At 39.5% G+C, this 13,234-nt stretch overlaps 1 protein-coding gene and 1 long non-coding RNA gene across 2 annotated transcripts; one reads left to right on the top strand and one right to left on the bottom strand.

The window, feature by feature from the left end:
- Positions 1-345: 345 nt before the first annotated feature.
- LOC140166062 (uncharacterized) lies at positions 346-9,943 on the top strand. The gene is made up of 6 exons (XM_072189443.1): positions 346-498; positions 1,599-1,717; positions 4,214-4,902; positions 5,548-5,665; positions 7,107-7,236; positions 8,658-9,943. The coding sequence occupies exons 1-5, from the start codon at positions 352-354 to the stop codon at positions 7,201-7,203; spliced, it is 1,170 nt and encodes a 389-aa protein (XP_072045544.1). The 5' UTR covers positions 346-351; the 3' UTR covers positions 7,204-7,236; positions 8,658-9,943.
- A 130-nt stretch (positions 9,944-10,073) lies between these two features.
- On the bottom strand, positions 10,074-12,950 carry LOC140166064 (uncharacterized). Its single transcript, XR_011860807.1, has 3 exons — positions 12,674-12,950; positions 11,501-11,635; positions 10,074-10,769 (listed from the first exon to the last, which is right to left on the bottom strand). It is a non-coding gene; the product is annotated as an uncharacterized lncRNA (long non-coding RNA).
- Positions 12,951-13,234: the final 284 nt, after the last annotated feature.

Here is a 13,234-nt window from a genome sequence, read left to right as displayed (position 1 = left end):
CACAATATCATCAAAACGCAATTTCAAAAATTATCTAGCTACGGAAAAAAATATTTATCTACAGAAACTCTTACCATAACATTATTAACTTGCATCAAGTAACATATTTTGCATCAAAGGGGGAATTCTTCCCTGTTCAAATACATTGGTAGACCACCTGCACACCGCTGTGGCCATGGTTCCATTCCATAATGCTATATGTCACTCTGCGCCCATGGGTGTCCACGTGTCCAGAAAATTTCCCTGCGAAATTAACCCATTAACCATGACTTTGTTTGTTTGTTTGTTTGTTTAAATGGTTGCTCGGTGTGGAGACACGCTTGGGTCCTGATGGGACCAGGCTCAAACAAAATGCTCAAGCTGACTGATAAACTTTATTTTGATTTTATTGCAGGTCTTGATATTCATCATACCCGTAAACGTAACTTTGCACAAGAGGTGCAGAAGAGAAGACAGGAGATTGCCGTGCGAAGACAAGAGACAGGAGAAACAAAAAAGGTTAGAAATCAGGTCCTGGATTCTTGCAGGGGCCTTATTAGCACCACCAAATCATTCCACTATTATACTTAGAGGTCAGTAGTGATGTAGGAGCGAGCATATTGCGCTCAGTGTTCGAAATAAGCACTTATCCTCTTGTCCTCTTGTCCAAAAATCACTGGGGACAACCATATTGAGCTATGTACTTATCCCCTGGACAACCACTATATTTTACCTCCAAAAGTATGACACATTTTGGGAACAACCAAAATGTATTGAGGACAAGCAGAATTCATGCTTTAGTTATCCTCGGGATAACCTCCATATTTTCCTTATTTCGGACACTGATTGCGCTGGTCACAGTATTGAATTGCACAATAACTTGGTCGCACCAGGAATTCTTTTCTGTGAGGAGGGAATGGTGCAGGCAAAGTGAAATCTGTGGGGGGAATAAGAACATTTAGCATATTTTGCCCCAAATATAGTGTGATTTTCAGTGATTTTTTGTTCAGGTGGGTGGGAGGCGGCAATGTGGAGAAAGCTCAAGTTCAAGGGGGAAATTCCTCCCATGTCCTCCCCTATAACCTAATCCTGCAGAGCATAATATAAGGGTGGTCTGTGAGCATGCATGTGGCGCAGCCATACAAAACTCAAGGTGACACAAAGTGTAATGTGAAAGTGTAAATACAAGAGCCTGGCCTATGGAAGTAAAATTGCATGATTTTATTTGATTTTACCTAAAACCCGCAGAATTACCAGGACTCCCTATACCACCATGCACAATCGCGCCGTCAGCTATGGGGAAAAAATTGCGGCCTTTCGGGTCCTTGCCGATGGTGCGCGGAGACGAACGAAAACAAGTCTGCATCTCTTCTGAAACGTATTGTTACTCGCGAGTCTCGCGTGCAGGTCGCACGAAAACAAATGCCTCAAGCACATTCCGAGGGAAACCGAATACTCCCAATTTTTGCTACATGCCTGTATCAAGATGGCGGTCGAGTCCCAGTTCTCCTTCTCTAATTCTGTGCTAAAACCCTGCCCTGGCCCCCGGCATCTCATCAATATTTGTGTTTCATGAACAACCCACTATAATAGCCATTTCCTTTTTATATCCTATGCAGATTGAAGCACCACTTCTACAGAAAACACAAATTGGTGTAAGAAATGCATTACTGAAAGCTGCTCCATATGACAGCAGATCCAAATCAACTCATGCCAAGGCGGATGATGCTTCAACTAGGTAGGTTCGGCTTTAGCTTGGCTGTCTAGTAATGGACCTGTTTCAGCAGTAGATGGTGTAAAATATCCTTGACATTGATAAGCAATGAATAAAAGCAAAAAATAAAAATGATGTCAAATTTTTACCACATGTTTTGTGTCACGGCAGATTGAACCACTTCTAGTGACATTTTTATCATTTATTGTGAATAAAAAAAAGCACAGTGATTTATAGTTAGAGAATAAGCGATAGGAATTTTTATTTTGCCTATCCTCTACAGTGTGATAGAAGACAGGAAGGTCCAATATTTTGAGTAATGAATGCCGGCGCATCAGACTACGATAAAAATATTGGACCTGCCTGTCGCCTATCATAGGTAGAGGATAGGCAAAAAAAAATTCCTGTCGCTTATTCTCATTCTTAGTCAGTTAAATATTATTTTAATAACTATAAACAATTTTTTAAGCAAAAACTAAGTTACCGTCATAAAAACTCCCTCATTATAAAATGAACGAAACTTGTTTACAACTTCACGTATTCTGTTGCGCGTAGACTAGCGCTTCGCGTATTCCGCACTAGTCTCACGCATCCAGCGCGATACATACGCCAAGACATCTACACGCCAGCGTGTTACGATTATCAAGACGCATGATGGCGTGGGGTCGTCTACGGCCTGATAGACGGCACCCAAAATCATGCGATTGTCCAATCAGAAATGTGTCTACGAACTAGACCACTCCCACTGACTAAGAATGCGCTATACACAGGCACAATGCCTAGACGCTGATCCACAAGCCTTAACAGGTTGTCACTGACCACTACGGCCCCACATTCCTAAACCATTAAACAATCAGTGGCACAAAGACCAGGGTTTTATTTAGAAAATAAAATTTACATGCACAACACTGATTTTTTCCTCAAAATGGGCTGAATAACACAAAATTTTGCATGCACAGGCAAAATTCTACATGCACAGAGCCAAAGTTACATGCATTTGTGCATGTAAAACCCCTCTAAATCGAACACTGACAAAGACGTATGTTTTTAAGCTGATAGTATAGGGCTCAGTGGTGCAAAGAGATGAGTCCATTAGCCACAGTGCATCTGAGTAGAGCTCAGCATAGCAGTACCGTACAAAGGTGTGACTCGTTTTAAGTAATTTGAGAGTTAGTACTATTTTGTGAAAGCTAAATCAGTCAGAGATCTATCTTTGACATTGAGAATTTCATCTGAACAAGACCAGTTGAAACTTATGTTTTTCTGGACGTTTTATCAACCATCGGTTGACTTCATCAGCAGTGTTGCCGTTTTGAAATGCTGTGCGATATTGGACCTGCGACTGTTGGAGCAGCATCACCTGTGTCAAAGATGCAGGAGGTGTATCTCTGTAAGAGATCTATCTTCATCATTCATTGATGTGGTGGATTTAGGACTTGCAAATAAATCTGTATCTGTTGTCGTCAGCAGAATCTCCTCATGTAGATGCAACATCGCCGCAAGAGCATGACTGGGCTTGACGTGCAGATTAAATTGAAATTTAGTTTTAGAATTCTTGTTGACTTGATTCATGATAGTGGCATACAGTTGCTGCAGACAGGTTGGTCCATAGGGATGATAGATGGAAAGAATGTGTCCCCGTGAAACGTTTTGTTGCGCCCGCTCACTGGTTTCTCTGGTTTGGTGGACAAAGTGACTTCCAAGTCCAAGCCGACTAGCCAATGCCGGATCTTGTTGTAGAGCATAGACACTTTCTTGATCTTTCATCGAGTCTCTAATGGTTGCCAATCAAGTTCAGCCAGGATGTTTGTATAGTTTGATCAGCTCGTAATAGGCGGGAAATGTTAGGCTTTTACCACTGCGCCGAAAAGTAGACCCATGTTAAGAGTGGAATTTGTTGCCCTGTCTGGTCTAAATTTTGCACAAAATATAGGACTTGAATTAATAATTTGAGATGCTTCTGGCGAAATGTCATAAGAAAATTCTCAAAATAAAATATATTTTGATATTAATCCGCGATGTTATAAGGCCCGCTGATTACGAGCTGATCAAAGTATAATAGTACCCTCCTCTGGCTGATGAGCATCTATGTGCTTCTAAGCCTTGGGTTTTCTAGATGCAGTCATGCATATAGTGCAGGTAATGGACATACGTCTTTGTACCGCTGAGCAATCAAAGAGTTTTATACTTTTACATAATTATTTAATAGTTGTCATAATATGCTAGGCTCACTTCAACCACATTGTGAGAACTCATTATTAGAACTTACTTACATCCATAGCATGGTTGTAATGAGTCATCAAAAATACAGATTAAGTCAAGTCATTTGAAATCTATTTTAGCTCGAGTCAAGTCACTTGTGTCACTACTCACTATACAAATTCATTGGGGTCAAATCAATCTCGACTAGGGTCAGGCACCTCGTTTTCCCTTGAATCACAAGTCATGACTTGTTATAACTCTGCCAAATGGGTTTAATATTTATATAAACACCTTATCCTTATTATACAAAAATTACAGAAATAACAGCGATGAAAACAAGGGGTTATTCTTTCAAACAATGAGAAGACAACACCTGCAGCTTACTACACCAGCAGCATCCTCACAATCTGGTACACAAACTAAAATTGAGGCAACACCTTCTAGTAGTTTACCTGGCAACACCCAACCCAGTACTACCCGATCCAAGAGTAGTTCTGGTGTTACAGCCAAAGATAAAGCACAAACATCTATCGCTGGTAGAAAATCACTATTTGCGAATGATGACGAACCAAAAGTAATACAGCTTCAACCATATGTGCCAAAATCGAAACAAACTTCTACCACTTCACAAAAAAATTATAATAAACCAATCATGAAGGGTCCAGCTTTACTATCAATAGCATTGCATAAAAATTATAAACCTAAAAGTGCATTGTTGAAGCAGTCAGGCGATGATGGAGTCGTTCATGATGTATGTAGTGCTGAAAGTAAACATTCAAAAACCCATGATGGATTGCAAAGTAACATTGTCAGCAATAGAGATCAAACAGCTAATGTTCGGGATGTCGTGCAGCAGACTCATGCCAAGGAAACAAAGCCTTCAGACTCGGTGCAACATCAGGAGGATATAGCACAGACTAATATTATTAAGGAGCTACTCAAGAAGGATGCAAAGAAGAACACAGCATTAGATCAGGTGCAGCAAGCCTTGATTGGTAACAAAACTGGTGAGTATTAAAATGAAGATTGAACCCAATTGACCCTGGACGTTGCCTGGGGCAATATTAGCTAACATTCATTCATCTCAAAATGAGGTTATACACGCGAAGTGCGTGTTGTGTATGCGTACACCTGTCATATGCATGCTTAAATACCGCATACATTTTGCAAAAGACTTCTGGTGCATTGCTAAAGTTTGTTCGGTTTATATAAGGTGGAAATTATTCGGCTTTTGTTACTGCGCGAGTCAATAAAGTCCCAACTCACGCTCACATAAATTCACATGTAAGCGTGCAGCAGTCACACATTACGCCACGCACAACTAGCGTAAGCATTGTGCCCAACTGCGTGCATGTCATTCTATATCAATACCCGGTGTTATGAGTCTTATTTTATCCGGCTTATATAAGCCGAACAAACTTTAGAAAACTGTGACAAACAAAAATGCAGGGAGAATCTCGTTTTGGGAGCAAGACGGCGGATATGTGCAAAGGGCCAATTGTTGACTTGCGACAATGAAGTCAAAGGGGTGAATAGACATATTTTACATAGGATCAGGATTAACTTGTTTTTCTTTTTTATCCAGTCATGTTGTAAGTCTGTATTATTTTTAGTCCATAATTTGTTTGTTTTATTTTATATTTCTTCTACAGAGAAACCTAAGAATGACAAATCAACAGGGATACCCAGCTTTGCCCACTCATCAAGAGACGACCCTTCGTTAGCTGAGAAAAGACGGAAAGAATTACAGCATCATTTGCATCTTACAAGGTGAGAAAGATTTTAATGTTATCCAAGTTCAAGAAGATATATATGGCAATATTTTCTCCTGTCAATCAAATCTTTTCAACTGATTTACAGATAAGAACAAGCTTTTGAAAGGCTTTTGTGAGAAAAGTCAGGAGTGAAGTTGTTTTTGTGTTAGCTGTTGAATTTTGCAATAGAATCCCAATTTGTGATATATATAAATTTGGAAATATCACAAAAATTATTTAGAAATACTTATTCTAATCCAAGTGAGAACAATTAAAATTGGAGGTTTCTTTGTTACATCTCCAGTAGTTCAAAACATGGAGTTAAATCTATTACTGAAAATAAATGTGTGCAATTCACTATACTACGCTTGCGTCCGGCACTGATGGTTGCATGTAAGGCGGCAGTGACTCCGCTTCCAAGTTTCAATTTGTCTCACTTGCAACAGAATAAAAATAAATGTATTTGTAAAAATAATATCTTCAGGAACTGTTTCTTATTATTTGACAAAATAATTTTCAGACGTACATGTCTTACATAATTTTTACGATAAAGACGACTCAGTTGATTTTAGAGCAATCTTCTTGGAAAAACATTTTTGTCTTTAATTTTAGCAGACAGCTAGGAGAGTTCATTATGACATAATGGCCTATTCCAGTTGAAATCCATACACCCCTATGGAAGACCTGACCTTAATCTCCCACACAGGGGGTGTGAATTTTGAATGGGGTTCCCTCACAGAGGAGTAAGATAAGACAGAGCGCGTACCACCAGTCAAAGTCTCCGCCTCATCCGATAATGAGGGCCGATTGTTCCATGAAATGCGACAGGCGAGACTGCTACGCAATTACCGCGTATTTTCATGGTCTATCGCGTAATCACGCAACGCTCGACGCGAAGGCACGCAGCGCTGGCGTGATTGTTTGACACAGCACGATCGAACAATCGGCCCTCATGAATATGCGAGAACTGGTACCATACAATACACGGGGACTTTGACTGGTGGTACGCGCTCTGTCTTATCTTACTCCTCTGTGGGTTCCCTGAATGGTTGACTCCATTTGAAGTCCACACCCCCGTGTGGGAGATAAAGGTCATGTCTTCCATATAAGGGGTGTATGGATTTCAAATGGAATTGCCCAATGTGTACAAACCATACGGCAGAAACATGACATGTTGCCCATGGGGATCGACGCTAAAGTCAGATACCGCATGAGCAAACTCAAAAATAGCACAAACAGCGCGAGTGTGCACAAAAGAAACTTTGCCCGTAAAAGATAAGCGTTGTCGCCAGGTCTGAACGCTGTACCGGCGTCAGCTGAATTCTAATACGCCTAGGGGGGCACAGGCATGGAACATTCCTATCTGTTTATTTATTCATCTATGATACAAACTCTGCAGACATTTTTTATTAACTGCTAAATTCCTTACCTTGTGTTCTTGTACCGAATCTTTGCAGTTCTGGCTGGAAGAGGGATCACAGTGGTAACTGGATCAAGGATGAAGAAGTTGAGTTTGACTCTGATGAAGAAGAACCACTAGATTTGAACACATGATGATCAACCAAATGTCATGCAGCACTGACTTAGGTAATTTGACTATTTTTAAGTTAAGTTTAACAGTGTTTTTGACTGATGTGTTGTTAGTTAGATTGTACACAGGGATATTAGATACCATCCTCATGATCTTGCTTATTGTGAGTTGCATATAATGTACACTATGAGCTAGTAATAGTCGAGAATTATTTGGTTTTTATTACTGCGCAGGTCAACAACTTAACGCCTGTGTAAATTTACTAAAGTCACACAATACACAAAGCGCAGTTCGCTTAGGTGCTGCGCCCAGCTGTATGTACACCATTCTACATCAATCCACAATGTTATGAGTCCCACCTATTAGCTGATCAGAGTATAGGTCTGGAGGGATATCAGGCCCTTATAACTCCTATTCCCAGTAGCGTAGATTAGTTCGCTTAGGTGCTGCGCCCAGCTGTATGTACACCATTCTACATCAATCCACAATGTTATGAGTCCCACCTATTAGCTGATCAGAGTATAGGTCTGGAGGGATATCAGGCCCTTATAACTCCTATTTCCAGTAGCGTAGATTACTTTTTGACATTGGGGGGATGGGGTTGGAAAAAATTTCTTGAAATAGCACCTTTTGGCGATATAAGTTTGTTGTACAAAAAATTGGCACTCTTTTGGCTAAAATGGCCAGATATGAGGTTAATTTGGTCAGAACTCCATATACAGGCATCAACATTGGGGATGATTGTATGGACCATTCCGTTTATCAAAATATTGGGGGGGGCAATTTGGATGAAAATGGTGTCAAAATGCTCAAGAGATACTGCATCAAATAAGCCTGTTCCCTAAGAAAGTTGAAACATCAGGATTCCTTAACCCACCACTAGTATAATGAAGTAGAACTTTGGTTTTAAAATGGTATCTATGGCTGATTTTGGGAGATTCGCAGCGAGTGATATTTAGTGTCTATGGGGAGTGGAAAATCGCTCACTATAATTTGGTTCACCTCAAGTTTGGTAGTGACATCAATGCTTTTTCGCTGTTGCGCCACAAGCGTGCCGACAAACCGCCTCTGTACGCGTGGGTGTACACTCAGCGCATTTAACTGTATGCGCACGATTCGATACTGCGGAGAGCGAAATACGCACATACATCACTACCAAACTTGAGATGAACCAAAGTATAGAAATACCCCCAATTTTCTCCCCATATAGCTGACAGTGTGATTATACGTGGCGGTATAGGGAGTCCCGGTTCTCCTTCTCTAATTCTGTGGTTATAGCAGAAAAATGATGCTGCCACAGCCTAAGTAGTAAAACATAAATATCAAGACTTATGTTCCAAAGTATGAAGTCACTGTCAGATCGTACATGAGTTTCCTATCGACACACTTTGTATGTTTATATATATCAATCCTTGGGGATATCAGCATTTAGAGGAAGTTTACATCATATTTGTCACCGTTCTTCTTTCACCTGCAGATCCAGATGCTCCCTGACATCGCCTGGTGGATCTTCTCCATGCAGTAATTGCCAAAATACACATGAGAGTTTGCTAGGAGGCCTTTAGTTGAAACTGTCAGAGTGGACCATGTGAAGGTTGTCATGGAGACAGGCCTTCTCAACTTGATCATTGCTGTATGGACTTTCCAACCAGAACAGATTATGACAGTGTGTTAAACGTTAGCATGATTATAATTTGGTTCACCTCAAGTTTGGTTATGACGTCAATGCTTCTTCGCGGTTGCGCTACAAGCGTGCCAACAAAACGCTCATGTACGCGTGTGTGCACACTTAGGGCGTTTAACTTTACACATGCGATTTGATACTGCGGCACGGGAAATATGCACATATGTCACTACCAAACTTGAGATGAACCAAATTATAGTGCAATATCTCTCTGCTTGTGCTTCTGGACAACATATTGATTATGCAGCCATCATTGGTATGTACTTAGACCTTCTGCGGCATCTTAACCTACATGTATTTCCCAGTGACCTTCAGATCTGGATCAAGGATACAGAAGTGTTGCGCTGATGAAAAAGCACCACCAGATTTGGACACATGATGACCAAGTTTCAACTAATGTCAGACAGCACTGACATGTGTAATTTGACTAACTTTTAGCTTAAAGTTTGTTCGGCTTTTATTAGGTGGAAATTATTTGGCTTTTGTTACTGCGCACATCAATAAAGTAGGTTGGCCCTGAAGGCCACATAGAATTAAAATTTGTTTCAAGTCCCCACCTTTTTAGACAATTGAGAAGGGCATGAGGGAGGGAGGTGTTTTTTTTTGTTGCAAAATTGACAAATCCAGCAGTTTTCACATAGAATTGACATTGCTAGTAGTTTTCAGCATCTGTCAGGAAAACAATAGAGTCCCTTTTTTTATTTAAGATTATGAGGGGTTAGATGCCTTAGAGTTCCACAAAACCGCTTGCAAGTGATTCATGTTGACTAATCAACTTGTTTATCAGCATTAACATTTTACTAAAGTATTAAAAACTTCATAGGCAGATTGAAAAAAAAAAAAAATATGGACTGATCCCAGAAAGTGAGGAGGGAGTTGGACGGGAAACAAATAAAAAAATTTATTAGGTCTATAACAGTATTTCTGACTATACTGGTAATTGTGCAGTCAAAATTAAAGAGCAGGCATCTTGAATGTCACCATGTTGTGAGTTGCTTTATAGAGCACAAATAATAGTTTTTTTTACATTTTCCTCCCTCAAGTGTCAGATACTTGTGAATAAAATACAAAGCAATAGATCCAATAGTCCTTTGTGTTCTTCACTTTTTTTCACTTTCTATCAGCATTATCAATAGGGTGGAGTCAGGTACCAACAAAAACCCACAAGGAACCATTGAAAACCATCCAAAAGTGGCAATATAAGAGCACATATTTAATAAGCCAATCAAGAAAGACTTGTGGTGTTTTTAAAGGGCATTTTGTGATCCACAGCATCGTCCCCCACTTTTTCTCAAAAAAAAGTTGATATTTTAATATCATTGGAAACCTCTGGCTGCATAATGTTTATGTACAGAAGATTTCTTGCAGAATAAATTCTTTATCAAAGATATCGTGAAATTTGAATTTCGTTCTGGTATACTAGAACGAAATTACAACACATTGTCTATGGAGCAGCGTAATACACATAATCATGCACAACTCGCAAACTCACAATCGGAATCAACTGAAATTTTGGGAATAAGCTTCTTTCGTGGATATCTACTGAAAAATGTCATAAAAAGAGGATGCTAGGATCACGAAATACTCCTTTAAGTGGACGACTGTAGTGAGCAGATCAAACCGGTGTCGGAGGAGACTGCAGGTACCCACATGCTTTACACAATTTATTAAATCACTCCAATCGGTATACTTTTCATGAACATTTATTAAAAATCATTATAGATTGTTAGATTGCATTAGGCATTTTAATTAATTATAGTCTGATACTATATACAATTATTATCAGTTTATTTTTTGTTGTGAGGACATTGTAGCATCAAAGCTGGCAACCCAAAGTAGAAGCCGTCGTCATGGAGACCACCTGTTGTTTGTGTTTGCTCTCCTTGATCATCTGTGCACCAACATCTGCAAAGAGAAAGAGGAATGATAATGATAAACATACATTTTACACTAAATAAATTGCCCATAGTTTCCTCTATCTAAATTTTGAAGTAGGGTTTTTAATTTGACATTCGCTAGTTTGTTTCACTTTAACCCAAATATTCGTTGCACATTATTTATTAAATGAAACGGGTTTAACTTAAATTACCGCTAGTGTCCTAAACTTTAAGGTCCATATGCACAAAAGAGTTAGATCGGGTCTAAAGTTAGACCTGGTCTAACTGAAATTTAGTTTCATCAGGAATGGTCCTTTACTCTTATTTCCTTCCTAGAGTAGCTAGCAAATTCTAAAGATTTTAATGCAATGTTCAAAAATAATACAAAATAACTTAAGCAAATGTAAAGGAAAATGACCTTTCTCCTGGGACTAAATACCAGTTAGACCAGTTCTAACATTAGTCCCATTCTAACTCTTTTGTGCATACAGACCTAAGAGTGTTTGTATTACTAAACTTAAAATCATCATTTTAATTGTAATTTTCTTTATTTTCATTGAATTTGCCATGTGATCGTTATCAATTTTCTTTTTGATGATGAATTAATTGACATCGGAACAATAAAAGGAAAGCAGGCCTTCGTTGACTCTTGCTGTCTTCGCGATGATCAATTACGAGAGTAAAGTCACTTTACCAATCCCAGCACCGCCGCGCACGATGATCAGGGAAAAATATCCGTTACACATGACCAAGTCTTACCTCTTTTGATGGCATTGTTTGGAGCAGTATGTGCCATCTTCGTGGCAACTTGGGCCGAACCCATATCGTGATGCTAACATGGCCTGCAACCAGCAGTTCTTCTTCAGTCCGTGGGCAACTCAAAGGCTATTTCATCTGAAACCAAAAAAAAAAAATAATGTGTATTTATTATTATGTCATCGAAGATGTGCTCCTCAAAATTTAGGACATTTTGTCCAAACTCTTTGAGTTTCTTCTACCAGACTACAATGCGCCACGCAGACTTTCGTATGCTGCATCTAAAGATTCCCGCCATCTGATTGGTTAAAAGCGCAAAAGTAATTATATACCTCATATATAGATTCCTGTCATCTGATTGGTTGAAAGTGCAGTCATTGAATTAACTATGCCCACAAAATGAACTATGGACCGGTCCATGGAAATGAACTAGGGACCGGTCACGTGCGTCACGATCAAACTGCGCGTTTTTTCCCAGCGTAAAATGATATTACGCACGCGTTGATGTTTTCACGCGTTATAATCACGCAGAAATCGCAGATTGTAATCTGTGTGCCGTTCGCATTGAAACTATTAATTTCTCTTCCCAAAATCGATGCTTTTAACCAAACAGATGACAAGAATCTTAAGATTTGGTATATAAAACAAATATTGACTGCTTTTTATTCGGGGCATGGTTAAAAAATTATAGGCCCGCGGTGATCTCAAAACCATGACTATCATGATTTTGAGATCACCTTGGGTCTATAATTTTAACCATGCCCCTCATAGCAGTCAATATTTGTATACTATTCCCCGGGCATAGTTCTGCGTGTGCTTCGTTCCCAGCGTAAAAGGATATTACGCATGCGTTAATGTTTTCGCGCGCGATATGCCTATTTATGTGGAAATCGCAGATTGCAATCTGTGCCGTTTGCATTTAACTATTAATTTCTCTTCCCAAAGCGATGCTTTTAACCAAACAAAATGACAAGAATCCAATCTTAAGATTTGGTATATAAAACAAATATTGACTGCTTTTTATATTCGGGACATAGTTAAAATTATAGGCCCGCGGTGATCTGAAAACCATGACTATGCCCCGAGGCGTAGTTTTGAGATCCCCTTGGGCCTATAATTTTAACCATGCCCCTCTCAATATTTGTATTGTAATATGTCTCTTTGAAAGAAACTCACCATCAAAATTAGTGAAATAATCGTTATATCTCTGCTTAAGGGCGTTCTTTCTTCTCGCTGGTCCATTCGACAGTGCTGCCCCCAAAGGTGTAAATCTGTGCGGGGTATAATCCTCATGACCTTCTCCGAGCCCGTACGCGTAATGGGCTTCGTCGTAATTGTAGTAGCCAAGTGGATCGTTGGCATAGTCTCTTGCAAACTGCTCCCTTGCTAGGTAATGCTGCCTTAGATGTTCTGGATCCTTATGGACACTTGGATGATGATCATTGTGGTGATCATTGTGAAACTGTCGAGATAAGATGCAACTTGTATAAATACCAGTAAATTGACAATCATGTGCCTTTTTGCCTATGCCTAAAATAGGCCTACGCTTGAAAATGCAAACAACAATAAATTGCCGGAGCATGGAAATCTATGCAGCAATGTTATTTATCAAATTATTTGCCACTTCTCACCCATCTGATTATCTTTTCATGTGGCGAAATTCGAAAGTGATGCTGATTTTAAAACGGTAGGGCCTATGTATCTTGCTTTTCGGATTATTATTTTTTAATTTCCGAG

The sequence above is a fragment of the Amphiura filiformis genome, chromosome 12 (genome assembly GCF_039555335.1).
Source record: "Amphiura filiformis chromosome 12, Afil_fr2py, whole genome shotgun sequence".
Lineage (NCBI taxonomy): Eukaryota > Metazoa > Echinodermata > Ophiuroidea > Amphilepidida > Amphiuridae > Amphiura > Amphiura filiformis.
This window is presented reverse-complemented; position numbering and strand designations above follow the sequence as displayed.

What these genes read in the sequence shown, in the direction of transcription:
- LOC140166062 (XM_072189443.1), top strand. Translation starts at nt 352, where the DNA reads ATGCTCAAGCTGACTGATAAACTTTATTTTGATTTTATTGCAGGTCTT. An exon ending in CTTGATTGGTAACAAAACTG is followed by an intron (nt 4,903 to 5,547) that starts GTGAGTATTAAA and finishes TTTCTTCTACAG; the next exon opens with AGAAACCTAAGAATGACAAA. An exon ending in CATCATTTGCATCTTACAAG is followed by an intron (nt 5,666 to 7,106) that starts GTGAGAAAGATT and finishes GAATCTTTGCAG; the next exon opens with TTCTGGCTGGAAGAGGGATC.